The sequence below is a fragment of the Lontra canadensis genome, unplaced genomic scaffold, assembly GCF_010015895.1.
Source record: "Lontra canadensis isolate GAN:19392208 unplaced genomic scaffold, GSC_riverotter_1.0 scaffold3, whole genome shotgun sequence".
Lineage (NCBI taxonomy): Eukaryota > Metazoa > Chordata > Mammalia > Carnivora > Mustelidae > Lontra > Lontra canadensis.
In genome coordinates, this window is record NW_022630997.1 from 18,246,211 (window position 1) to 18,273,063 (window position 26,853).

A 26,853-nucleotide genomic window follows, 5' to 3' on the forward strand; every position below is an offset into this window, starting at 1 on the left:
AATAGAATGGAAATTTTTATTTTACAAATGAAAAAGCAAAATACTGCTATTAAATTGATCCTGAAGTCACACTCTATATTCATACCTTACAGTCCAGTTTTCCCAGTTCATCAATTAATTCCACAAAACAGACTAACCTCTGTCTGTGGAAGAAGCATACACCACATTTAACCATGATAATAGAGATGGCTGGCAAGATTAAACAAAGCAAGTGATTGTAGCTTTGCTCGAATTCTTTGTCTTCTTGGGAACGCTCTCCATGGCCATGTGAGACTCAAACTGTGACAGTCCTGGCCAGTGAAGAAGGTTAAAGCTGTGTCATAATTACAGACTACTCTTCTACCTTCATCTTGTGATATCCATGTCTCTCAGAGAGGTCTGACTAAACCAGAATATTCTTTGCAATAGCATTCAAAGTCCTTACTTGTGCCACATCTGTTACCTTTTGAGAATATTCTGAGCTAGAAAGAGAGGCTCCCATGGCAACAGAGAAATTTCTGCAACAGAAATAATAAAAAGATAGATAATTACATAAGTTGTTAAATGAGCCCTCCTACTGGTGCTTCATTTTATAATAGACTATTTAATGGTTCAAGAACATGGGTAGGTCAAGAATACTGGATCCCCATATTTCATAATTTTTATTAATTACTTGAAAATCTAGTAACTAAATTTACCTAACAATATACTTGATGTTATGTCTAAAAATGTAGTTCTAAGGCTCATGTTTCTTTTACATCTCATTTTCTCCATTCGAAATAGAAATAATAAACTACTAACTATTAAATTATAGGAGTCTTCTAAAGCATAATAAGAAAACACTCAATAGTTTAAATTTCTTAATGGTGGTATAGTTTCAAAGTAACTAAAAATAGCAAAGGTGAGAGAAGACTAAGTATTAAAGGTAGGAGGGATAAAAATAACTATGATTCTTCGATCCTTATACCATAGTTATTAACTCTGCTAAAGGAAATCACAGTTGAATGGACATCCATACATATCTGACTCATTTGAAGCTCAGCTGCTGAATTAGGGTTTATTATTAAGTGGCCTAAGTTCAGCAATGACTTAAAAATATAAAGTTCACCTATGTTCAGAAGAGCCTGCTTATGTGAGGCAGGATAAAACCATTTTGCAGTTGAAAAACTGCAAAAATGACTGCAATGCTTACATATTATTCAAAACATTCCATTCATTAATCATGCCATCAACTAAGGTTTTCCTCTAACAATGTGTAAAGATTAATCTGTCCCTTCTTGTATGAAGCAAAGAATACATTTTTACCGAAATTTCATTCCTGAATCTCTAGCAGACCGAGCAGAACAGTGAAATTCTGTAGCACCTGAACCCTCAAGGATCCTTTGTAGATTTCTGTCTGTTATACCACCCCCTGTTGGAAGAGTAAGTAATACATTAAGTCAAACAGAATTCTGTATAAAATTTAATGAATAATAGTGACTGCTTGCTCTACCTGAAATTTCCATACCAAAATTTCTCATTGACTCAAGAGTTACTCTCTCCCTACTAAGCTAGAATGAGATTAGAAAAAATGATAAAAGACATAGGCTACAGGTTCTGGAGAACAACTAATAGGGTCATAAAACCTTATGATGGAACCATAGTACCTGTATGATAGTATCTTCTACATCCATTGGTTTATATAATAACATCATATGATCCTGACTTTAAAAAGGTTGTTCTAGGGCAAGGAAAAATCACTGAGTGATCTATCCCTGCTCCCCCTCAATTTAAGCAAAATCAAATTAAAAAAAAAAGTAAGGATACGTTTGAGGATGAAGCTACAAAAGCACAGCCTGAGAGATGTGTCTGAAAGACACAAGTTCTCTCTTTAGCCCAAAAACACACAGACTTCTTTGGAAATTGGAGTAATGCAAGGTGTTACACAGTTAATTCATTACAATATCAACTTTGTTTTTCACAGAAGAATCTGATTCTACTTTACTAAAACTGCACAATCCGTACTTTTTAAGGACTCATTTGTTTTGTTGAATAATCCCTTAATTAAATATTTTTATATAAACAATCACATTCTGAACTGATGCCAGATTAAAAATATAAAATTACTCATCTTTATATTCTTCTTTCCTAATATACAGGACATATTCAATAAAGATTTTTTAATGACTGATTAAAATATGTACTTGGTATTTCAACTATTCAAGTTGCTGAAGTAACTTGACTTTACATACTCTTTTGGAATCATTAACTTGTTTGTTTTCTTTTTTCGTAGTGGTACAGTAATATCACTGAGCCCTAAGAAGCTGAAAGAACAAAGACTTTTTTTAACATGTGTAAAGATAAAATGTCATGACACTTTTCACTTTAAAATGTCTAAGGGTAAAAAACGACAACAATTGTGGCAAAATGTTAAATTTGGGGAATGAATATATGAGTATTCATTATGCTATCTCCAACTTTCTTGTATGTTTGAGAAAATTAATTTGAAAAAATTAAGATTATCTTTCTATTTGTCTCACTCTGATTCTAGATCTCCTTATTAATTCTTTAAAAATTGTTCATCTCTAGGGGCGCCTGGGTGACTCAGTGGGTTAAAGCCTCTGCCTTTGGCTCAGGTCATGATCCCAGGGTCCTGGGATCAAGCCCCACCTCGGGCTCTCTACTCAGCCGGGAACTTGTTTCCCCCTCTCTCTTTGCCTGCTCTCTGCCTACTTGTGATCTCTGTCAAATAAATAAATAAAATCTTTAAAAAAAATTGTTCATCTATAATGAGCCAGTATGCACTGAGTTTATCTTATGGTTATCATCAGGAGCATATGCTCCAATTGCTCTGGCTTTAAGGAAGAATTTGGTGATCAGAGATTTTCAAGAATCAAGTGAGTATTATATTTGTCCATAGATATTGCCTAAACATTTGCTTACACTTTGATAACAACTAGGATATTTGGCCCTAACTCATTATAGCAGTATCAAACTTGGTGTGTCTCACCAGAGATGAACATCCGTATTCACAAAATTCTATACTATGGGAGAGCAAACATGGAGAAACCCCAATCCCAAACAATCTACTTCTCTATTTGCTACTCTCTGAGCTAATTCCTGGTAGAATGTTTTCCTTATCTGAAGTTTTAAATTCCAGCACAGATCTCCCATCTTAAATTTTTAATCAAATTACATATTCTTCTCTCTGAATACCATGTATTAATATTTTCTCCCATATTGTCCTGCCTCCTTTGTTCTTCTTTCACTGCACCTCAGTTTACACTAACAAATGGATAGATAATTAAATACCTGGCATTACCACAATCCTCCCTTTTGCCTGAAAAAAGAAAAAAAAAAACAAATTTTAATATCTTTCTCTCAAATGGGGTAATAAGGCAGTGAGAACAGAAGCATGAGTGAAAGTATATCAAATTTTAAAAACTAGTACTAGTGTCTAACTTTCAATAGTCATCTCTATTTCTTTGGGATATTGATTAATAAGATGTTTAGCACAGTAATTCTTTCTATTGCTTTGAAGACTTGCACTGTGATGAACACAAAGAATAGGGGACTACAGTATAAATACTGAACAATCACATCGCTTTAAGAAAAGTCATTACTGAAAAATAACACTAATTCTGAGGGTTTTTTTTTTTTAACTAATTCTGAGTTCTTAGTATGGAGTGGAATGAAAACTGAATTTAAACAAGATTTTAGCAGAAAAAAAAGAGCATAGTGTAACAGTAAATTACTGGGGGGAAAAAGCAACCTCCTCAAATTTTGTATCTTCAACTAAATTCCCTAGCTTATTATATCAGTTAAACAAAGCCACAAGTCAACTTAACTGGATTTTAAGTAATAAAATTAGACTATATGAATTAATTTCTGATAATTCTGGATGACAGGTATTGAAATTCCCTTATTTGTATTCAAATGTTCATTATATTTCCTAAATACGTTTTGGGGATATACTCTGTATCACTGAGAGTCGAAAGGATATAAACCAAATGCAGATTTAGTAGAACTACTAGTAACAGGTAGGTAGTGATGACAGAATAAAAATTATACATTATCCACCAACATTTTCACAGAGCTATAACAACCAATCTTAAAATTTGTATGGAGCCACAAAAGACCCTGAAGAGCCAAAGTAATTCCAGAAAAGGAAAAAACTGGAAGCATCACGATTCCAAGCTACATTACAAAGCTGTAGTCATTGACATGGTATAGTACTGGCACAAAAACAGACAGACAGATCAATGCAACAGAACAGAAAACCCAGAATGGACTCACAACTATATGGTCAACTAATCTTCGACAAAGCAGGAAAGAATATCCAGTGGAAAAAAGACAGTCTCTTCAACAAATGGTATCGGAAAAACTGGACAGCAATATGCATTAGAATGAAATTGGACCACTTTCTTATAACGCACACAAAAATAAATCTAAAATGGATGAAAGATCTAAATGTGAGATGGGAAACCATCAAAATCCTACAACCTTGGCCACAGCAACTTCTTACTAGACACATCACCGAAGGCGAGGGAAACCAAAGCAAAAATGAACTACTGGGTCTTCGTCAAGACAAAAACCTTCTGCACAGCAAAGAAATAGTCAACAAAACTAAAAGGCAGCTTATGGAATAGGAGAAAATACTTGAAATGATCTATCTGATGAAGGTTAGTATCCACAATCTATAAAGAACTTATCAAATTCAACACCCCAAAAACAAAGAATTCATTTAAGAACTGGGCAGAGAATACATGAATAGACACCTAACAAAGACATTCAGAGGGATACCAGACACATGAAAAGATGCTCGACATCACTCATCATCAGAGAAATATAAATCAAAACCACAATGAGATACTGCCTCATACATGTCAGAATGGCTAAAATTAACAAGACACAACAACAGGTGTTGGTAAGGATATGGAGAAAGGGGAACCCTCTTGCACTATTGGTGGGAATGCAAACTGGTGCAAACACCGTGAATAACAGTTGGGAGGTTCCGTGAAAAGTTAAAAATAGAACTACCTAAGATCCAGCAACTGCACTACTAGGTATTTACCTAAAAGATACAAAAATACAGATATGAAGGGGTATGTGCACCCTGCAGCATTATCAACAATAGCCAAACTATGGAGAGACCCAAATATCCATCAACTGATGAATGGATAAAGAAGATGTGGTTTATATATACAACGGAATATTACTCAGCTGTCAAAAAAGAAACCTTGCCATTTGCAATGACACAGATGGAGCTAGAGTGTATTAAGCTAAGTGAAATAAGTCAGTCAGAGAAAGACAAATCCATATGATCTCACTCATATGTGGAATTCAAGAAAGAAAATAGATGAACATATGGGAAGGGGGAAAAGATAAAAAGGAGAGAGGGAAACAAGGGACTCTTAATGATAAGAGAACAAACTGAGGGCTGATGTAGGGATGTAGGCGGGGAATGGGCTAGGTGGGTATTAAACAGTGATGAACACTGAGTATTGTATGTAAGTGATGAATCATTGAATTCTACAGTCCAGAAACCAATATTGCACTGTATGTTCACTAAAATTTAAATTAAAAATAATTACATACTATGTCAAGCTCACTAATTTTTAGAATGAAACCATTGAAACTGTATGGAAATTGAATTTCTTCACGTGTGATTCTTTTTTTCTATTTTTATTTTTTAAATTTTTATTAATTTTTTAAATTTCTTTTCAGTGTTCCAGAATTCATTGTTTATGCACCACACCCAGTGCTCTATGCAGTATGTGCCCTCCATAATACCCACCACCAGGCCCACCCAACCTCCCATTCCCCTTCCCTCCAAAACCCTCAGTTTGTTCCTCAGAGTCCACAGTCTTTCATAGTTTGTCGCCTCCTCCAATTTCCCCCAACTCCCTTCTCCTCTCCATCTCCCATGTCCTCTGTGTTATTCCTTATGCTCCACAAATAAGCGAAACCATATGATAATTGACTCTCTCTGCTTGACTTCATGTGTGATGCTTGAGATGAGTCTTTAATACTGGATCAGCTAATTCTGTCCCTCAAAACAATTCCAAGTATTTTGCCTCAACTATGCAGCTTATGCTCTCAGGGTTGGGTACATAATCTTTCTTCTACTGGGTGCTACTGAACTATAAAATATTTCAATAAAGAACTACATATAGCTTAGTTTCTTTTTCCACAGAAAAAATGAAACAAATGACTAATATATTCAATAACTACAATTAATGTTGAGAATACTTAGTTCTATATCATGTCCAGTTAGGACAAATAAGAAAACAAAAAGATTGGCTTAGTGTGGGGAAGGGAAAATGGGGAGAAAACAAAAAGAGGTAGTAGCATGCCCAATGTGACAAGAGGGACAGAAAACGAAAGGAAAAAGAGGATATAAGAGGACAGAAGAGAAAGAATGGAGTAAAGTAAAAAATTAGCGAGCACCAGAAATAACAAATGCAAAGAAGGGAAGAGAAGCAGAAACTCTCAAAAGCAATGGTAGCATAAAGACAATAAAAAGGAAAGGTAATAAACAGGGAAGACGATAGACATTATTGTGAGTAGACAGAGAAACAGACATTCCCATACTTTTCAGACAAGTTACAGATACTTTAATGAGCTCTAAGTAACTAGCAGTGTAAAGTTAAGATAAGCATTCATTATGATTTTTGAGGATCTTTATGTAATAGCAACATACTCTAAAACAGCTCCAAAAAGCTAGATACATTATCAAAGTTTTCTTGTGAAAAGCATTCCAAACTTTTTTAGTTAAAAAATGATACACTGGTGCAAAAAAAGGAAATAGAGACTGATGAATTAGTGGCACATTATAATACTTTAAGGTATAAAAAAAAGTCTCTTTTGCAGATCTGAGGCAACAACTCATACTCTCTAATGAGGAAATCAGAATCCCCAGACTAGTATTTAAGTAACAGGGATTCAGTAAAAAAATCAAAAGTGACCTCAAAGTCCAACTTCTGGCACATTTGTCACTGAAAAAGCACATAATTTTTCATGACAGCTGAATTATATCATTTTGGAAAGGTAGCTCTGAAGTTACCAAAAAGGATTAGATTCTTTTTCCATAGAAAAAAATCGGTAGACTGCAATTTTATAAATTTTTCAGAGAACTTCCTTCTGATCATTTTTTTTAACCCTAATCAAACTGATCTATCATAAAAGTGTTTATCAGTGTCACTTTACTCACTCATCCACCCATCCAACAACTATGTATTAAGTGCCTACCACATTATCAAGCACTGTTCTGGGTATAGAGAATATTGTAGTTGAAAGGACCCAGAATATGCCACTGTGTCATAAAAATGATTTTGAGGGACGCCTGGGTGGCTCAGTTGGTTGGACGACTGCCTTCGGCTCAGGTCATGATCCTGGAGTTCCGGGATCGAGTCTCGCATCGGGCTCCCGGCTCCGCGGGGAGTCTGTTTCTCTCTCTGACCTTCTCCTCACTCATGCTCTCTCTCACTGTCTCTCTCTCAAATAAATAAATAAAAATCTTTAATAAAAATTAAAAAAAAATGATTTTGAGCTGAAAGCATTTGAATTCCTGAAATTCCTTATCTGCCCTAAAAGCAAAGCCTCGAAAATAACTTAAAAAGAACTCAATTGTCAAAAATCCCCTCTCTGGGAGCAACTCATTAGTACCACATCCAAACAGACATTGTCACAAAACTATAGTATCTTCAATTTATTCTCAGTGGGGTCCATCTATTTATCTTTCCAAAAAGTCTTTCTCCCCAGCCCCATAAATGCTCTTGTCTTCCTTTTTCTAAATTCCTGAGTGCCCTTCTCCCCACTCCTCTTCACTTCTTGGAAAGATGGTATATAAGATCCAAATTCTAAGCACCTCTGAGTTACATTTCTTTGTCAACTCCAATACATGTACATAGTTGATTAAAATCTGTTTTTCTCTCACTGATCTGTATTTTGTATTTTGTCAGTTTACTTCCTAAGCCCTGAAACAAAATCTAAGAAGGCAAAGAAACAGACTTTCCTCCCTGACATGGTAAACGAGAGAACATTCCTACTGTCATGGAGTTTACATGTTCATGGAAAGTAGACAACAAATAGGTATATTTATATAATAAAATTTTAGGTAGTAATATGTACAATGAAAAAACTATAAAGCAAGGTAACGAAATTAGAGAGTAAAAGGGGGAAGGGGCTAACTCATAGAATTTAATAATTGTTCAGAGAAATAAGTAGAATAAGACCATTTGGTATTCTCAAATGTATTAAACCAAAGCATCTATAATACAAAATATTACTATCTGGAATACTGAAATGATTTTAGGAGAAAAAAATCACATTTAACTCTTTCTTCCAAGTGAAAAATTTCCAAAACATGAACAAATGAAACCACCACTTTTGGGAGGGGGCTGGTTTCCATAAAAGATTATTGAGAACTATATGCTTACCTAAAGCTATCAAAGTGATTAACAGTATAAAGTACTTCCTACGTATCAGACTTTGTGCTGTTATCTGAAGTAATCCACAACTATTCTAGCTGGTAGGTGCTATTAATATGCTAACTTTGTAGAAGAAGAAACTGAAGTTTAGAATGGTTAGGTAATTTGCCCAGAGTTCTGATAGTAAGTGGCAAAGCCGGGATTTAAGCACAGACCTTTCTAAATCCAAAACCTATGTTTTAACCAGTATATTATACCACTAGGTGATTGCTTCAAAAAGTAAAGTTGGCATGATCTCACTTATATGTGGAATCTAAAAAAGTCAAATACACAGAAAAAGAGAGTAGAACACTGCTATCAGGAGTGAGGAGCGGGGGGATATGGGTAGATATTGGTCAAAGGATACAAAGTTGCAATTATGTAGGATGAATAAATCTGAAGATCTAATATACAATAACTATTAATATCTAATAACAATTAACTATTGTTAATAATACTACAGTGAATACTGAACATCTGCTAAGACAATAATATTTTGGGTGCTCTTACCACATACAAACACACAATGAACAATAACTACATGAGGAGATGGATATGTTAATTAGCCTGACTATAACCATTTCACTAATATTAATATCAAAATATCCCATATACCCTAAATACATGCAATTTTTATTTTATAAAAAAGAAGTAAAGTTAGTGTATGAGAATATTTAACCCAGTGCTTCCTGCCAACCAATGATAAACTACAATTCACATATGCAACACAGTGATTATGAAATGCAAGACACGACTATGGCATTATATCTACCTTATTGTCTCCTCCATAGTAACAATTTCAAAATGAAAACCTGATTCATCAGCTCTTCTATTTTAAAACTCTTCAGACCTCCCCACTGCCCCAAGGATAAAATTCAAACTCTTCAACAGTTTTCAAGGCTCTGGACAGTATTCTTTTCTTTGTATCCAACATTCTAGTTTCTTCAGTATGTCAGAAGTCACACTTACTTTTTTTTCCAGGCCTTTGTATGTACTATTTCTTCTGCATGAAGCAGTCACCTACTCTTTCTACCCATTTTTACATAGATCACTCTTAACCATCACTTGAATGAGTAAGACACTGCAATGCGTGTGATGTGTCTTCTTCTGGAGAGCTAACTACTGCTAACCCCATGCCCAAATATCTCAAATGTGCCCCCTGAGTATCTTCAAATTTGTTTTATTAAGTAAACTCTATCCCCAACGTGGGACATGAACTCATGACCCCAGGATCAAGAGTTACTTGCTTTACCGACTCATCCAAGCCAGGTACCACTTAGTACTTTTCTTTATAGCACTCTATTAGAATTACCTAGTCTATTAAAAGTGCCTGTTGTACACCAAACTGTAAGGGTAGTGACTACACACACACATACACACACACACACACGATGGTCATTACCATAGTACAAATGCCCTATAGCTAATATATACTTAATAAATATTTACAAAATCAGTAAGTTCCAGACTAGCAAAGTCACATCAGATCCTTAGCTGAAATTTCTGAAAATTATTTTCATGCCTATAGGAAAGTGAACATATCAGATTTCTACACAGGAACACTAAAAAATATTAGTAACAACAGCAGTAATAATAATGTAGCAAGATCTATTATACATCAATCACTGTACTAAGGCTCTTACATATCTTATCTCTACCAATCATCAGAACAACCTTATAAAGGAAGTAATAAACTTATCTCAGTTGCACACACAAGGGAACAGAGGCTTAATAATCTACTCAACATTACACAGCAAATAAGCGTCTGAATCTTAAATCCAGAATTTTCTTGTCTCAAAGTCTGTACTCACTAACTCAGAATGGTGCTCGACTGGTGTCAGAAAAAAAGAAGTACCACAAAGTCACCTTTATACTGCTCTACAAATGATGCTAAGTCATCTTGGAAATTCATACAAGAGAAAAATATATTTCTTCCTATCTTGATAGATAGGGAGAGATGATAAAATACAATTTTGTTTTAGAATTCACTTCCAAATGATAATTATTTCAAATTTTATATGGATCTCCTGAGTATACGTAGGCTAACAGTGAGATGATATGGCTTAAAACTATGAAACGCTGAAGGTAGACAAAAGGTAAAATTTTCTGTGGCTATCCAAGTTAGGTTAAATCCTTAAGCACTGTCTGTAATTTAACCTCAAGAGCCTTAACCACTAAAAACTCAAATACTCTTTCAAATGCTCATTTGAAAGAGGGGCGCTTCGTTGGCGCAATGGATTAATCATACGACTCTCGGTTTCGGTTCAGGTTGTGATCTCAGGGTCTTGAGATCAAGCCCTGTGTTTGGCTCCGTACAGAGTCTGCTTAAGACTTTCTCTCCCTCATTGAGATACCACCTTACACCAGTTAGAATGGCCAAAATTAGCAAGACAGGAAACAACATGTGTTGGAGAGGATGTGGAGAAAGGAGAACCCTCTTACACTGTTGGTGGGAATGCAAGTTGGTGCAGCCACTTTGGAGAACAGTGTGGAGATTCCTCAAGAAATTAAAAATAGAGCTACCCTGTAATGCTGCAATTGCACTACTGGGTATTTACCCCAAATATACAGATGTAGTGAAAAGAAGGGCCATCTGTACCCCAATGTATATAGCAGCAATGGCCACGGTCACCAAACTGTGGAAAGAACCAAGATGCCCTTCAATGGACGAATGGATAAGGAAGATGTGGTCCATATACACTATGGAGTATTATGCCTCCATCAGAAAGGATGAATACCCAACTTTTGTAGCAACATGGACAGGACTGGAAGAGATTATGCTGAGTGAAATAAGTCAAGCAGAGAAAGTCAATTATCATATGGTTTCACTTATTTGTGGAGCATAACAAATAGCATGGAGGACAAGGGGAGATAGGAGAAGGGAGTTGAGGGAAATTGGAAGGGGAGGTGAACCATGAGAGACTATGGACTCTGAAAAACAATCTGAGGGTTTTGAAGGGGCGGAGGGTGGGAGGTTGGGGGATCCAGGTGGTGGGTATTGTAGAGGGCACGTATTGCATGGAGCACTGGGTGTGGTGCAAAAATAATGAATACTGTTGCACTGAAAAAATAATAAATAAATAAAAAGACTTTCTCTCCCTCTCCTTCTGCCCCTTCCCCACTTCCCCATCTCTCTAAAATAAATATATCTTTAAAAAAAATAATTAACACTTATGTTAAAGAAATGAGAATTATATATTACTACCTGATTGCTTTTCTGTATAGGGGAACTATTAAGTCAGTAATATTTAGTAACCTAACCTAGCTAAACAACAGAATATCAGGAGCAACCACAACAGAGTTAGGAAGAAAGGAAAGAAATTATGCATACCTGATCTATGAGTCGCTTTATTAAGGGTAGCCCTTCTAGTGCTGAACTGTCACAGCCACTGGTCAATACTCGTTCAAATCCCAAGGTTAAGAGGGTCTCTAGAGCGGCCATTGGATCATGCACCATGTCAAAGGCTGAAATAAATAAAACTGATTTGAATTTTGTATAGATATCCTCTAATACAGTGCTTTTCAAAATGTAGTATACACACAGTGATGTGCTGGACTTAGTTCGTACTGGCAAGCCAAAGCTAATTGTTAAATATTCAGGAGTTTTGCAAGCACCATTTTTAATCCATTGATAGCTTGAAATCAGTCAAGGTGGGACAATTTAAACCAAAGAATTCTACAAATACTATATATATATTTTTGTCCAAGAACAAAATTATCAGCATACCACAGTCTGCATACCATAATGGTATGCATTTTAGATGGTAAACATTTTAAATAGATTTAAATAAACACAGATTTAAATAGATGTATTTACTTAAATACAGATTTGAAGTGAAACATTTCCATTTTTCATGAGTTATAAAAGTCTCTCTTTAAAATAATTCACTTAAGATTTTATTTAAAGAAAATTATTAAATAAATTTGCCACGTAGCACTCAGGTATGGTAAAACTATAAATAAGATACACAAGTGACTCAAATTTGGAAAATTCTGTTTTAAGGCTTCAGATAAACTGGACAAATTGGACCTCAGACAAATATTACACTGACCAGTTCTAAAAAAGGCCTTGGTTCACATTCTCATTATTGACAATATTTTATGCTATCCCATTTACCCCAAATACTTAAGGCTCACAGTATAAGGACAGTTGTTTACGATAGTCTATCTATATTCACAATTCCATTCTATTTTCTAAGAGACTTTTCTCCTCCTCAGAGAGGAAAGTGGCACTAGGAACCTCAAAAAGAAAAACTACTGCTTTGGTTCTCAGCACTGCTACATAATATGGAAGTTCTAATCTACAATGGATTAGGTGCTTGACCCCTTTACCCTTCAGTGTATACAGACAGCTAAATGTACCACAGAGGCTTTTCCTTTTTTTGTAGCAGTGCCTCACCAGTGATTAAACTATCATACTACCTCATTAAATACATTAGTGAAAAAAAATGTAGAACCCAGGACAAAGTAAAATTTTGAAAACATGAAAACATGTTTGTTAAATGTATTGAAGGAAAAGAAATTTGAAATGATTTTCTTAGTTTAAGAACAGAGAAAAATACATTCTACATGACATCTTTACTTTTTAAATTATTTAACATGTCAAACTTTAAACTACATATTTTTCAGAAAAAAGTTTACTAATTTAAACTACTTTTCATATTTAATGATTGCTTATTGGCCACTCTCAAGGTGCTGAATTTTAAACACTCTAACATCTTTTAGTTATTGCTAGTTTATGATAAACATTACTAAACAGCAAGTCAAGAAAACAGTTATCTGGTGGTATTATTCATTTCAAAAAGAAACAAGGGTAACAAATGTTTTATCTCTAATTTCTATAAATAGATGCAAATGCCAGTGCCCACCGTTATACTAATCTTTGAATGCTCACTCAAAAGGCCAGAAAAACATTCAACAATTTCTCAAGCACATATCATCAACTTAAAAAAAATGACTTAAGACTTCTTTCTTTTCATGGATAACAGAGTGCCCTCTTCAGGCAAAACTGTCACTTGTTCCTACATTTTACCAAACAAGGTTTGACAAAAGTGTACAGAAATTAGAACTACCTGATTTATAGGTAAGAGGTATTTTTTACATGAAATTATCAGATACTTTTTAGAAATCATTCTGATGCAGACAATTAATATAGTTTTATGCGCAACAGTGAACATCTCTTCATTGACTCTCTCCATCTATTCTGTCTTTCCTCCTTCCTAATAGTATCTAATTCTTATGTAGATATCCACCCCTCTCTCTGCCCATGAATCTTATATTCATCTGAGAAAGCTGGCTGTACCACTAGCTCCTAGAATGGTCTTGTCTGGCTTAAGCCATTCATTTCACTGGCCACAGTGGTTTTTGGTGGTTGCATATGGTCTAAGGCAATCTAATAAAAATGAACTTCAGGGCACCTGGCTGGTTCCATCAGAAGAGCATGTGACTCTTGATCTTGGGGTTGTGAGTTCAAGCCCCACACTGGGTGTAGTGGTTACTTAAAAATAAAAAAATCTAAAAAAAAGAATCGCAAAATTCTTGCTTGGACAAGTACATATACTTGTAGCCAATTCCTAATCTCTCCCTCTATTCTAATCCACAACCACCACTACTACTTACTTTTAACAACTTTTCATAACGAAGCTTCAAATTGTGCATCTCTAAATTTAAAACAGTCCATCCCAAGGTCAGAAAAGAAAACAACTGGCTGGGCGCCTGGGTGGCTCAGTGGGTTAAAGCCTCTGCCTTCTGCTCAGTTCATGGTCCCAGGGTCCTGGGATAGAGCCCTGCATCAGCTCTCTGCTCAACAAGGAGCCTGCTAGCCTGCTTCCATTCCTCTCTCTCTGCCTACCTCTCTGCCTACTTGTGATCTCTGTCAAATAAATAAATAAAATCTTAAAAAAGAAAAAAGAAAACAACTGGCAATAGTGTAATACTCCAGTATTGTGTTCCATAAAAAGGTTATGGCATTTGGTGAAATTAGAAAACTGACACCATTCAACAGAAGTTCTAAAATGGAAATGACTCACCTCGGTGGAAAGTGACTGGTAGAGGACGGCATATAGCTATAAAAAGAAAGCCAAATAACAATATAAATGAAGAGATCATCACTGATTACTATACACAGAATTTTCCATGTTAGGTGGGACTTTTTTATACTTTCCTTTCTTAGGAAGTAAAAAGAGTGAACTAAAATAACAAAATCGAGCCTTCCAAATTCAGAATTCCTATGTTTCCATTAATCTCCGATTTTCATACCAAAAAACAGTCATCCACTCCTTAGCTAGACCAAATAAAAATTATGCGATCTGGTGAGTACAAAGGCAGCATTATATCTATTACTTTTACCCCTCTGAGAATCTTCAAGAAAGACTTTGCCTAGTAATATAAGTAGTATGCTTCTATCCTCTCCACATCTCCCCATCCTCACCAATTGCAATAGCTTTTAAAGTTTTTCGTGTAGTGATTAAAGGAATCAAGGTAAACTTCCCTTAAGCCTTTGAGGAACAGGGGTGTCTGGGTGGCTCAGTGGGTTAAGCCTCTGCCTTCTGGCCAGGTCATGATCTCAGGGTCCTGGGATCGAGCCCCACATCAGGCTCTCTGCTTGATGGGGAGCCTGCTTCCCCCTCTCTCTCTGCCTGTCTCTCTGCCTACTTGTGATCTCTCTCTCTCTGTCAAATAAACAAATAAAAATCTTAAACAAAAAACCTTCTAGGAACAGTAACAGAACTTGATCTATAACAACTTAAACTTAGGAGTCATAGGACTAGAACACATATACCCTCTACTCCAAACATCTAGATAACTACTGCTTAAAATAGGTTAGCTTAAGTGCCTGCAGGTGTGACTGAAAAGCCAGTTTTCAGGAAAACTTGCGTTTTTCTTTATTTTCTTTAAATCTGAGATGACACACAATGTTATATTATTTTCAATATCAGGAGGATTAAATGCAATTATCACTAGAGGCTACATTCTTACCCACAAGGGACATGCACAACTCTTTGTCAATGTTTCCATCTTCAGTCAATGCTCCAAATACCAAACCATCAGCACCATAAAGCTTGGCAAGACGAATGTCAGCCTTCATCACCTCGACTTCACGATCTGAATATAAAAAGTCACCTCCACGTGGCCGAATCATCACAAAAACTGGGATCTGGACACATTGCTTCACTACTTGAAGGACACCTAAAAGAATAGAGAGCGGACTAATTAAATTCAAATGTAAGGGATGCCTGGGTGGCTCAGTGGGATAAGTGTCTGCCTTCAGCTTAGGTCATGATCTCAGGGTCCTGGGATCCAGCCCTATATTGGGCTCCCTGCAGGGAGCCTGCTTCTCCTCCCACCCTGCAGCTCCCCCTGCTTGTGCTCTCTCTCTTACATACTCTCCCTCTCAAATAAATTTTAAAAATCTTAAAAAAAAATAAAATTCAAATGTGAACTAACAGCTCAAGGAAGTCAATAAAATTTATTTTACATTTGCTCTTGTGTATCACTTCTACAAGAAAAGGAAGCAATGCTGAGGAAACCAGAGAAAGGAGGATCTAAAGGGAATGACAACATTAATTTTAAAATGTGTATATAATAAAAATTAAGTAATAAGAGAATCAAGGGTAAAAAAGAGCAATTTAGTAAAAAAAAGGAATTTACTGCATTTTTAAAAGTACTTGTCAGTTGACTAAAAAAAGTCTTTTTCCTGGGGGCACCTGGGTGGCTCAGTGGGTTAAGCCTCTGCCTTCGGCTCAGGTCATGATCCCGGTGTCCTGGGATCAGGCCCCACATTGCATCAGGCTCCCTGCTCAGCGGGGAGCCTGCTTCCCCCCTCTCTCTCTGCCTGCCTCTCTGCCTATTTGGGATCTCTTGCTTGGTCAAGTAAACAAAATCTTTTAAAAAAAAATCTTTTTCCTGGTGTAAGACATTTGAAAGTGTAATATAACAGGCTCAATATTCTGCCTGTGTATTCCATAAGATTTTTCCTTTCTGATTGATTATAGCTCTATTTAGAACTTACTAGAGATGTTTATATAGCTCTAAAGTTTATGAACCTTTAATGAACAAAGAAATTTATCAAACCTTTTTTGAAAATAATATAAAAAAGAGCAAAGTTCTACTTGTGAATTTATGTAGAGATCTATGAACAAAAATACCTAAATGACACAATTCATTGCTAGCTCAGAAACCCTCAATAGTAAAGATCTTCCATAACTTACACTGCAATTACATCTTATACTATAATTACATTACATTCTCTTAAGCTGAAAAAATCCTAAGTCAAAATGCCTTTAATACACCTAACGTATTGAACATTACAGCTTAGGCTAGCCTACCATAAACGTGCTCAGAAAACTTACATTAGCCTACAGTTGGGCAAAATCATCCAAGAGAAAGCCCATTTTATAACACTGCTGAATATCTCATGTAATTTATTGAATACAGTACTGAAAATGAAAAACAGAATGGATATGTGGGTACAGAATGGTTGCAAGTGTATCAGTTGTTTACTCTTGTGATTGCAAAGCCAACTGGAAGCTGTGGCTGCCCAGCATCATGAGAGTATCATACTACAAATGGCTAATCCAGGAAAAGATCAGAATTCAAAATTCAAAGAACAACTTCTACTGAATACATATTACTTTCATACCATCATAAACCCAAAAAGCCATAAGCCAAACCACCATGTATTGGGAACCAACTGTATAAGTTTTGTGACAGGCATGATGGATTTACTTCTTCTTCCTTCCTAAAAGAACCCCAATTTTGCATGGGACAACAATATGCCCAATACCAAGCAATAAATCATGATTGCTGTTACAAAACACAGATTGCACTCAAATTTAGGTATGTTCTAGAGATACCACAGAATGGCCAGGGAATGCTCTCCTTTAGTGAGAAGATTCCAAAGAGCTATTGCATATATAATCCCTTCATACTAAATAATGCTATTATCAACTTTAGAATAACACAGAAGAGTCAAAAATTCATACACGGACTTCTGCTTTTGACTAAGACAGAGTAACAGGGACTGGATTTACCCTCCCACCTATAATAACCAAAACACATATGAATATGAAAAATATATGAAACAATGGTTTGCAAGAGATTTTGTGTCAAGCAACAAAAAATAATGATGCCTGAAAGATGGGAAACAAACGAAGTCAGCTCTATAACTGGCCCAAATTACTACCTTGAGGATTTTCTTTCTTACTTTCTTTCTTTCTATCTATCTATTTAATGTCCTTAAGGGTTTTCTAGGCTGCAGCATAGAAAGGGGGAACCCAAGTGGAAGCCAGAGAATTCCGAGTTGAAGAGACAAAGCTGAGAGTCCAGGGAAACCAAGTGACTGGAGTTCCCAGGAAAGAACACCAGGGAGGACAGAAAGAAATTTTGGAGATTTGCAGAGAATCTCCCTTCAGTATTCAGCTCAGTATTATTAAGTGCATATATACAATGAATCATACAAGGCCAGGAAAAAATGCACTAAAAGAATTAGAAAAAAATAATGCCTTTCATTCACACCTGTCAGGTCAAAAATAATACCCATTCCCAACAGGCAGATAGGAAAAATTGAAGATTCATGGGGCAGTGGGTACAGTACACAGAAGGGTCTTTCTTCAGTAGTAGGAATAATTAACTTTAGACTGACCACTGTTTCAGACCTGCTTAACACATTTTAAAGGCAATACCCAAAAGGAACAAACTGTTTCCAAACAACCCAACTGCTTCCGAGTGTTTATAAGAATACAAACATATCCAGGATCCAATAAAGCAAAATTCATGTCTGGTAACCAATAAGAAATTATCAGGCAGGAAACTAAGATGCATCATGAGGTGATAAATCATTGAAATTAAACCAACCTAGAACTGATATAGATGTTAGAATTAGCAGCCAAGTCATTAAAACATCTATTATAACTTTATTCCAAACCTTCAAAAGAGTTCAGAATATATGAGATATGACAGATTCAAACTCCTAAAGATGAAAATTATAATGTGTGAGATGAGAAATATACTAAATGGGTTTAATAACAGATTAGACATTGCAGAGAAAAGATTAGTAAACTTGAAGACAAACCAACAGAATCTAGGCAAAATGAAACAGAGAAAAGGGAGATTAATATAAAAAGAGGGGTGCATGGGTGGCTCAGTTGGTTAAGTGTCTGACTCTTGATCTCAGCTCAGGTCTCGATCTCACAGTCATGAGTTTAAGCCCCGAGTTGGGCTCCATACTGGGCATGGAGGCTACTTTAAAAAAAAAAAAAAAGAGTAGTTCATCAGTGAGCTGTGGGACAACTTCAAGCAGCCTAAAACAAGTATAACTGAAGTTTCTTAAGGAAGGGGTGGTGTACACTGAATGAGGAAAATTTTCCAAATGTGATGAAAACTACAAATGCCCAGGTCCAAGAAACATGAAGAAAACTATAATCAGGTATATCATATCATATTGCTCAAACCAGGAATAAAGAAAAAAATTTTAAAGCAACCACGAAAAAGAGCCATTACATAGAAAAACAAAAAAACAAAGGTACAGATGATATTTCATATGAGAGATAACACCAGCAAGAAGACAGTGGAGAAACATCTTTAAAGTACTGAAAGAAGGAAAAAAAAAAAAAACTATTGATCTAGAATACCACACCCAGCAAAAATAACTTCCAAAAAATGGGGAAAGATGTTCTGAGATATATAAAAGCTGAATGAATTCATCCCCAGCATATTTGTACTACAAGAAAAATGTTAAAAGAATTACTTCAGACAGAAGGAAAATGAAATCAGATGGAAATACGGACATACATGAAGGAATGAAGAACATCAGAAATAGTAACTACACATAGGTAAATACATGATTGTTTTCTTATTAGTTTAATCTCTTTAAAAGAGATAATTGATTCTTCTTTTTTGGAATATTTATTTATTTGAGAGAGAGAGAGTGTGAAAGAGAGCACTAGTTGGTGGGGGAGGGGCAGTGGGAGAGGGAGAGAATCTCAAGCCCATTCCCAACTGAGTGCTGAGCCAAACATGGGGCTCAATCCACAACCCTAAGATCATGACTTGAGATGAACTCAAGAGTCAGATGCTCAACCAACTGAGCCACCCAGGTGCCCCAACTGGCTCTTTAAACAAAAATACTGGGTGTTATATGCAAATAATGAATCATGGAACACTACATCAAAAATTAATGAAGTACTGAATGGTGACTAATATAACATAATTTTTAAAAATGCAGTGTGGAGTGTATGTATTTTTAACATATACAGAAGCAAAATGTATGATAACAGCACAAAGACCAGGATGGGAGAAATGAAGACAAAAGTCAATATGCTGAAGATGCCAGGATGAAAAGATAACGTTAACAGTAACTATCTCTCAACTTTTTGATGTACAAGGATCTCATCTTTGAAGTTTATTTACAACCATAAGCACCTGTAACTAATTTAATATCTACAGCATTGTTAACATATCTAATACACACACACACACACACACACACACAAACTAATGTTAACATTGTTAACATTAGTAAAGGATCTCAATGAAACATATTTTCTATTGTCTCCAGGCTCTATAAACTCCTACCAGAAAATAGGGAAAACACTTAACCCATGCTGGGTGTGGTTCCTCCTTCCAGTAACCCAGAACATAATTCAATCCGACCAGCACCTATGTTTAAAAAAAAAAAAAAAAAAAGGAATTGCTCAATACAATAAACTTTTAAAAATTAAGAAAAATTTTAAGAAGCACTTCTCAGAAATTATCATCCATAATAAACATTTATGAAACAGTCAACTTAACATTTTTTCCAAATATAGAGCAGAGTCTTAGGGGTTGAAAGAAATCAAATTATAAAACTAGACTAAAACTTTATTTTTAATCCCAACTATATTCTGCAACTCATCTGGTGTTACTGATATCAAACTTAAGAGTTAATTCAAGTTAAGCTAAGTCTCTTGAAATTTTGTATTACAGGGTTTCTTCTCCATGTACAAGGATGTGACTCAGAATAAATATGGTCTGGATTGACAATAGTGGAACCCTGACCTTCACTGATAATCTTTTGCAAGAGTCTTTATTATTCTAAGATATATAAAAGTACAAGGTAATTTTAAATAGCTTACATCAAAATAATTTCAAGAATAGGTGAATGCTAAAAGCAGATTAGCCATCAGCCTACAGGGTCATGTCAAGAGAGTCTCAGGATCCAGGCTGAAGGGGCTCGTACCAGTCAAACATGGGACACTTTGAGAATCAATAAGAAGAATAACTATAGAGGAGTAAAACATATGAAATATGTCTAAATCTAAATTCATTGATGATAAAACAATTCACTGGGAGATAGAGAATAAACTCATTATCCAAAAATCAGTAAACAGGAAAAGGAGCAAGCATTTATCCTGCCTTCTAGAAACTGAACCTCAAGATAAACAGTTGATGAGGGAAAGTTCTTTATAGAAGAAGCATACTGCTAATAAGTGAAAAGTAAATGTTTGATGTAATATAGTACAATTTTTCAAACCCTACTAAAAGATGCAGTGCTAAAATTTTTAATTAAAAGGTGAAAAAAAACTTATAAAGAATGGATCAGGCTGACAATATCTTAGTCCACTGCAGGCCAAAGGCCACAGCTTTTTTTGTTATGACCTATAAGTTAAAAATGTATTTGTTTTTTTAAAAAATAAAAATTTTTATTGCTACATAATTCACATACCATATAATTCACCCATTTAAAGTATACAATTCAATACATTTAGTATACTTACAGAGTTTTACAGCCATCACCACAATCAATTTCAGAACATTTTCCTCATCCCAAAAAGAAACCTCATACCCTTTAGCAGTCACCTCTGTTCTCCCACGCCCCTCAACCCTAGGCAACCACTAATCTACTTTCTGCCTCTAAAATTTGCCTAATGTGAGGGGCGCCGGAGTGGCTCCCTGGGTTAAAGCCTCTGCCTTGGGCTCAGGTTATGATTTCAGGGTCCTGGGATCGGCCCCACATTGGGCTCTCTGCTCCACGGGAAGCCTGCTTCCTCCCTTTCTCCTCTGCCTGCCTCTCTGCCTACTTGTGATCTCTCTTTCTCTGTCAAATAAATAAATCTTTAAAAAATTAAAAAATAATAAAATTTACCTAATGTGGCATTTTGTACAGGTGGAATCATATAGCATGTGGTATTTTGTGACTGTTTTTTTCCATTTATAATGAATTTCAAGATTCATCTATGTTGTAGCACATATCAGAACTTCACTCTTATTTTATTGCCAAATTAAGAACTGTTTTTACATTTTCAGAGGATTATTTTAAAAATACAAAGAATATTCCATGAAGACCAAATGTTGCCGGTAAAACTGAAAATACATACCATGTGGCTCTTTTTTTTTATTTTAAGATTTTATTTATTTATTTGACATACAGAGGTCACAAGTAGGCAGAGAGGCAGGCAGAGAGAGAGGAGGTAGCAGGCTCCCCGCTAAGCAGAGAGCCCAATGCGGGGCTCCATCCCAGCACCCTGAGATCATGACCTGAGCCGAAGGCAGAGGCTTTAACCCACTGAGCCACCCAGGCGCCCCTATCATGTGGCTCTTAAAAAAAATTATTTACTTATTGAGAGAGCATGTTCATGCACACATGACAGCAGGGTAAGCAGAGAGAGAGGGAGAAAATCTCAAGCAGATTCCTTGATCCTGAGATCATGGCATGAGCTGAAATCAAGAGCCAGATGTTTAACCAACTGAGCTACCCAGGCACCCCTATACTATGTTGCTCTTTATAAAAAGTGTCCTGATTTCCTGATATAGTTGAAATATTGGCCATGTGCTAAAACTAGCAGATGCTGAGTGATGAGTACATGGGGATTCAATATACTATTCTACTTTTGTATATGTTTGAAATTTTCCATGATAAAAAGTCTTCACAAATTTCTGACCCTGAGATGAGGGGAATGTCTACATTTCCCCCATTAAAGCAGGTTCAGAATGCAAAACAAACCTGGAGGTAAAACAGATAATGTTAAAAAAAAAAAAAAAAAGATAATGGGGGCACCTGGTTAGCTCAGTTGGTTAAGTGTCCTCCTACAGTCAGGTCATGATCTCAGGGTCCTGGGATTGAGCCCTGAGAGCAGGGAGCCTGCTTCTCCATCTACCTCTACCCCTCCACCCACTTGTGCTCTCTCTTTTGCTCTCTCTCAAATAAATCTTTTTAAAAAGAAAGATAATGATAAAAGTCTTGATGATGAAAATGGCAGCAAAACTCTTAAATCATCTTTAAGTCAACAGTTTGAAAAAAAAATGAAGTCTTTGCTAAGTTCAATTGAAAAAACATGAAGTTGGTGAGTAAGCACTATTATGGACACTTGACTCAAAATGTGATCTATTGGAGGAGTAAGATTAGAAGATGATAAAGATGACAATTTTCCAGTATGTTTTCCAGTTGGTTGGCTGTTTTCAAAAAGATTACTAAGATCCTTAGAGATCACAAGGGCTCCCAAGATCAGTTCATAGGATTCCTTTTCAGACTTTTTTTTTTTAGAGGGAGAGAGAGGACAGAGGGAGCGGCAGAGGGAGAGGGAGAGAGAATTCCAAGCATGCTCCACACCCAGTGCTGAGTCTGACCTGGGGCTCAATTTTACAATCCTGAGATCATGACCTAAGCAGAAATCAAGAGTCGGATGCTTAACCAATTGAGCCACCCAGGCACCCCCATTTTCAGACTTTTAGAAGGATTGCCAACTGTCATTCATTCTCTCTTGTCTTACCTCCTCGTTCTGCATTTACAGCTGACTCTACTGAATCAACACACACTTCCATGAGAAATCCATTTGCTGTTCCTAAAACACATAGAAAGCAATGCAATTCATGATGGTACTATCCATCCAGACCAGTTGACAACCATTATTTTATATTTTGCTGCCCAAATCCAATGTCCAATAATAGGCAAGTAGGTAAATACACTAGAGACCATGAATGCAATAAAATACCACACTGAGTATTAAATCGGTCGCTTAACTATGAAATAAGTATACAGACATATGTATAATAAATTATACTGAAGAAAATATACACTGAATGCCAAATTAATCTTCCTAAAACACAGCCCTCATCATCATATTCTAAGTCAGATTTTTTCAATGTTTCTCGATGTTTTCAGAGTATGTTTAAATATCTTTATAAAGATATGTTTAAGAACAAGGATGGACTTCAAATCTTGACCCCACTACTTATTTGTGTGATCCCAGACAAGTTACTTAGCTTAAGTTTTCTATAAAATAGAGTAGCTTTTAGAACCTACCTCAGAGTAGTGAGGACTAAATTCAATTAATGTAAAGTGGCGAGTACCCATTGTGTGTACAAAAAGTTATCATTAATAAATGACATATTATTTCCTCTATAAACCTCCAGTTCCCCTCAATTCTCATCTTTGCTCTTGCTTATACCATCTCCCCAAACCACAAAGTCCTGCCGGCTCCATCTTTGAATGGTAAAATCTTCCAAGATTCATATTGAATCACATTTTCATATCTTCTCTCTCCCAAAGTAGGGATCTCCCTCTTTTGAACTCATATAACTCTTCATAAATTATATGTTCCTCTTTAAAACACTAATTGTATCTTCTTAAAATACTAATTACTTTCTACCTCTTATTATTATGTATGTAGATAGGTATCTGTTCCATTTTACTTGACCTAAAGTTCCTAAGGTTTTTATGTGAGAAATCTTCATTATCACCTACAACAAGCACAGTGTATACCTTGGTACACAGTAGTCATGCAAAGACTTACTAAAGGCTGAATAATATAAATTCACAAATTTCATTCATGTATTTACACTAAAAGTGTGATGAAAATAAGTTTGGATACTTAAAATATTGGCCATGTGCTGAAACTAGCAGATGCTGACTGATGAGTACATGGGGATTCAATATACTATTCTACTTTTGTATATGTTTGAAATTTTCCATGATAAAAAGTCTTCACAAATTTCTGACCCTGAGATGAGGGGAATGTAAGTTGATTTTTTTTTTCTGTAAGTTGTCTTTCTGTAAGTTGAATACATAAGTTTTTTGTTTTGTTTTGCTTTTTTACAATTAAGGGTATTAAATGTATACTTCATGCAGTAATACCTAAAAGAATCACTACGTGCTGATAATGATGGCTATTAGGTGGTAAGATTTGGAATTACTTTTACTTTTCTCTTTTTACCTTTTTTTTTTTTTTTTTTAAAGTAGGCTCCACTTTAAAAAGCCCAGCCTGGAGACCACTGTGGAACCCAAACGTCAGGCTGAGATTAAGATTTGAGCTGAGATGGAGAGTCTGATGCTTGGGATGCCTGACTCTACCTCAGGTTACGATCCCAGGGTCCTGGGATAGAGCCCCACATTGGGCTCCCTGCGCAGGGAGCTTGTTTCTCCTTTTCCCTCTGCCGCTCCATCTGCTTATATGCTCTTGCTCTCTGTCAAATAAATAAATAAAATCTTTAAAAAAAAGTCTGCTGCTTAACAAACTGAGCAGCCTAGTGGATCCTCCTCTTTTTACTTTTCTATGTTGCTTTTTTCCTACCCAATATTGCTTTTACCATTTTTTAATAGGCTTTTTTAAAAAAGATTTTATTTATTCATTTGACAGAGAGATCGAGAGAGAGCACAAGTAGGCAGAGCAGCAGGCAGAGGGAGAGGGAGAGGGAGAAGCAGGCTCTCCGCTGAGCAGGGAGCTGGATGTGGGGCTCGATCCCAGGACCCTGGGATCATGACCTGAGCCGAAGGCAAAGGCTTAACCAACTGAGCCACCCAGGCGCCCCAAAAGGCTATTTTTAATTTGAAAAACAAACATCTATCATCTGCTTACATCAAACTGCAACACTCTCACTTATTTAAAAGAAGACTGTCAGTCTCACACTGTTCAAGACTTAAGAGCCACTCTATGTTCTTAACCAAGAGTACTGCATTCATTCCAAGTTTCCAGAGAGCCACCCACACCAGCTGTCCCATCAGACTAACTGGACAGTGCTGCATAGGTACCACTTGCCTCACAGGAGGAAGGACTTTGGCCAGGAGAGGAGGGAGGCGCACAGGGGAGGCTCTGACAGAAGGCAGAGTAAGTCAGCTGTCCAGGAAACAGTTATTTGTAGGAATCAAAGGCGTCCATCCGCTCCACAAAAAGGTATTTGTTTGGAGCAGCAGTTCTCAAAGTGTGGTAGTCCAGTTAGCTCCAGGGGCCTTTAAGACCCTGTCAGAGTCTGTGCCATGACAAGCATTTTCATAATAATACTGAGACTTTATTTGCCTTGTTCACGCTCATTCTCTGACAAGTGGTGTGGAATTTTCAAGCGGCTCCCTGCCAGGTCAGATTGAATGCAGAAGTAACAGTTCCATTAACCTAGATCTTAAAGAGATTTGCAAAAATATATAAAACACTGGCATTCTATTTGTTTGTTTAGGAAGACAGTTATTTGTCACACACTCACAATGTGATTTGTGCTAACACGTAATGGGTTCCTAATTAATTAATATTTTAAATTTTCTGTTTTAACTTCGTATAGGAGCAACACCAATAGACTCAGCCTATATAAGTAAAACGTCTCTGAGGTTCTCAATTAACTTTTAGGAGGGGAAAGGGGTCCTGAGATCAAAAAGCTTTCCTGGTCCACAGGAACCAAGAGTTCAGGTGCGGGGTGAAGGGGGTTCTGCCAAATCCCCTAGCACCTGCCACGCCGTCCCGCCTGGCTCAGCAGCAAGCACTCGGGACTGGGGGCAGTCACAAGCTCTGGCACCCGGCAGCTGTGCAGCTTTGGGGACAGTCCTCACCTCCGCCGCAGCAGCTACAGGTTACCAAGCGGTCACCAGGGGTTGGCACGGAGCTCAGCGCTCGGCATCTAACTGTCCCAACGACGCCACGGGGTGGGGACTGGTAGCCTCGCGTGGCGACGGGGAACGTGAGGCTGAGAGAAGTTAACCAACTTGAACACGGTCGCACTCTAAACGTGGTGGCGCCGGGATTCGAGGCCACACGTCTGGTTCCAGAGCCCGGTCACTCTCGCTACAAGCCCCTTCTCAGGCCCTCGGGTTCCCGGGTTCCCCACATTTAGAGCCAGAATGACAGAACGTGCCCCGCGGCGAGCTGCGAGGGGGTGGGCGAAGTGCTGTGAGAGAAATCGCGACATCACTGGCCAGAACTCCCGCAGGCCCGCCCCGCGCTGTCAAGCCGGACGACCGCCCCCTCCCCGCCCCCTTCCGCACCGGCTTTCCCGGACGGTATGCGCGCCCGTTTCCGCTCCGAGGAGGCCCCCTGCCTCTTCATGCTCGATGCGTTCCTCTCTTCTGCGTCTTCGGTTTCTACCGAGTCGGAGTTCCGGCGCGCGCGCGACCAAGCAAGCGCGCCTCACGGCTGCGCGCACCTCTGCGCGTCCCCGACACCCAGACCCAGCAGCCCCCGCGAGA

At 37.0% G+C, this 26,853-nt stretch overlaps 1 protein-coding gene across 3 annotated transcripts; it reads right to left on the reverse strand.

The window, feature by feature from the left end:
* Positions 1 to 26,770, reverse strand: CUTC (cutC copper transporter). 3 transcript variants are annotated; one of them, XM_032882526.1, is made up of 9 exons: positions 26,653 to 26,770; positions 23,177 to 23,248; positions 20,028 to 20,087; positions 15,408 to 15,617; positions 14,459 to 14,494; positions 11,761 to 11,894; positions 3,271 to 3,298; positions 1,285 to 1,390; positions 1 to 497 (listed from the first exon to the last, which is right to left on the reverse strand). In XM_032882526.1, exons 1-9 carry the CDS (start codon positions 26,711 to 26,713, stop codon positions 383 to 385), a joined length of 822 nt encoding a protein of 273 aa, XP_032738417.1. In that variant the 5' UTR covers positions 26,714 to 26,770; the 3' UTR covers positions 1 to 382. The 3 variants fall into 3 exon arrangements, 2 of the variants coding, with proteins under 2 accessions (XP_032738417.1, XP_032738427.1); XR_004385593.1 differs by lacking the exon at positions 3,271 to 3,298 and having other exon boundaries at positions 386 to 497; XM_032882536.1 differs by lacking the exons at positions 1 to 497; positions 1,285 to 1,390 and adding an exon at positions 2,211 to 2,282.
* Positions 26,771 to 26,853: the final 83 nt, after the last annotated feature.

What these genes read in the sequence shown, in the direction of transcription:
- CUTC (XM_032882526.1), bottom strand. Translation starts at nt 26,713, where the DNA reads ATGAAGAGGCAGGGGGCCTCCTCGGAGCGGAAACGGGCGCGCATACCG. An exon ending in ACCAGTCACTTTCCACCGAG is followed by an intron (nt 11,895 to 14,458) that starts GTGAGTCATTTC and finishes TATTTATTTCAG; the next exon opens with CCTTTGACATGGTGCATGAT. An exon ending in GATTCAGGAATGAAATTTCG is followed by an intron (nt 498 to 1,284) that starts GTAAAAATGTAT and finishes TTTCTGTTGCAG; the next exon opens with AAATTTCTCTGTTGCCATGG.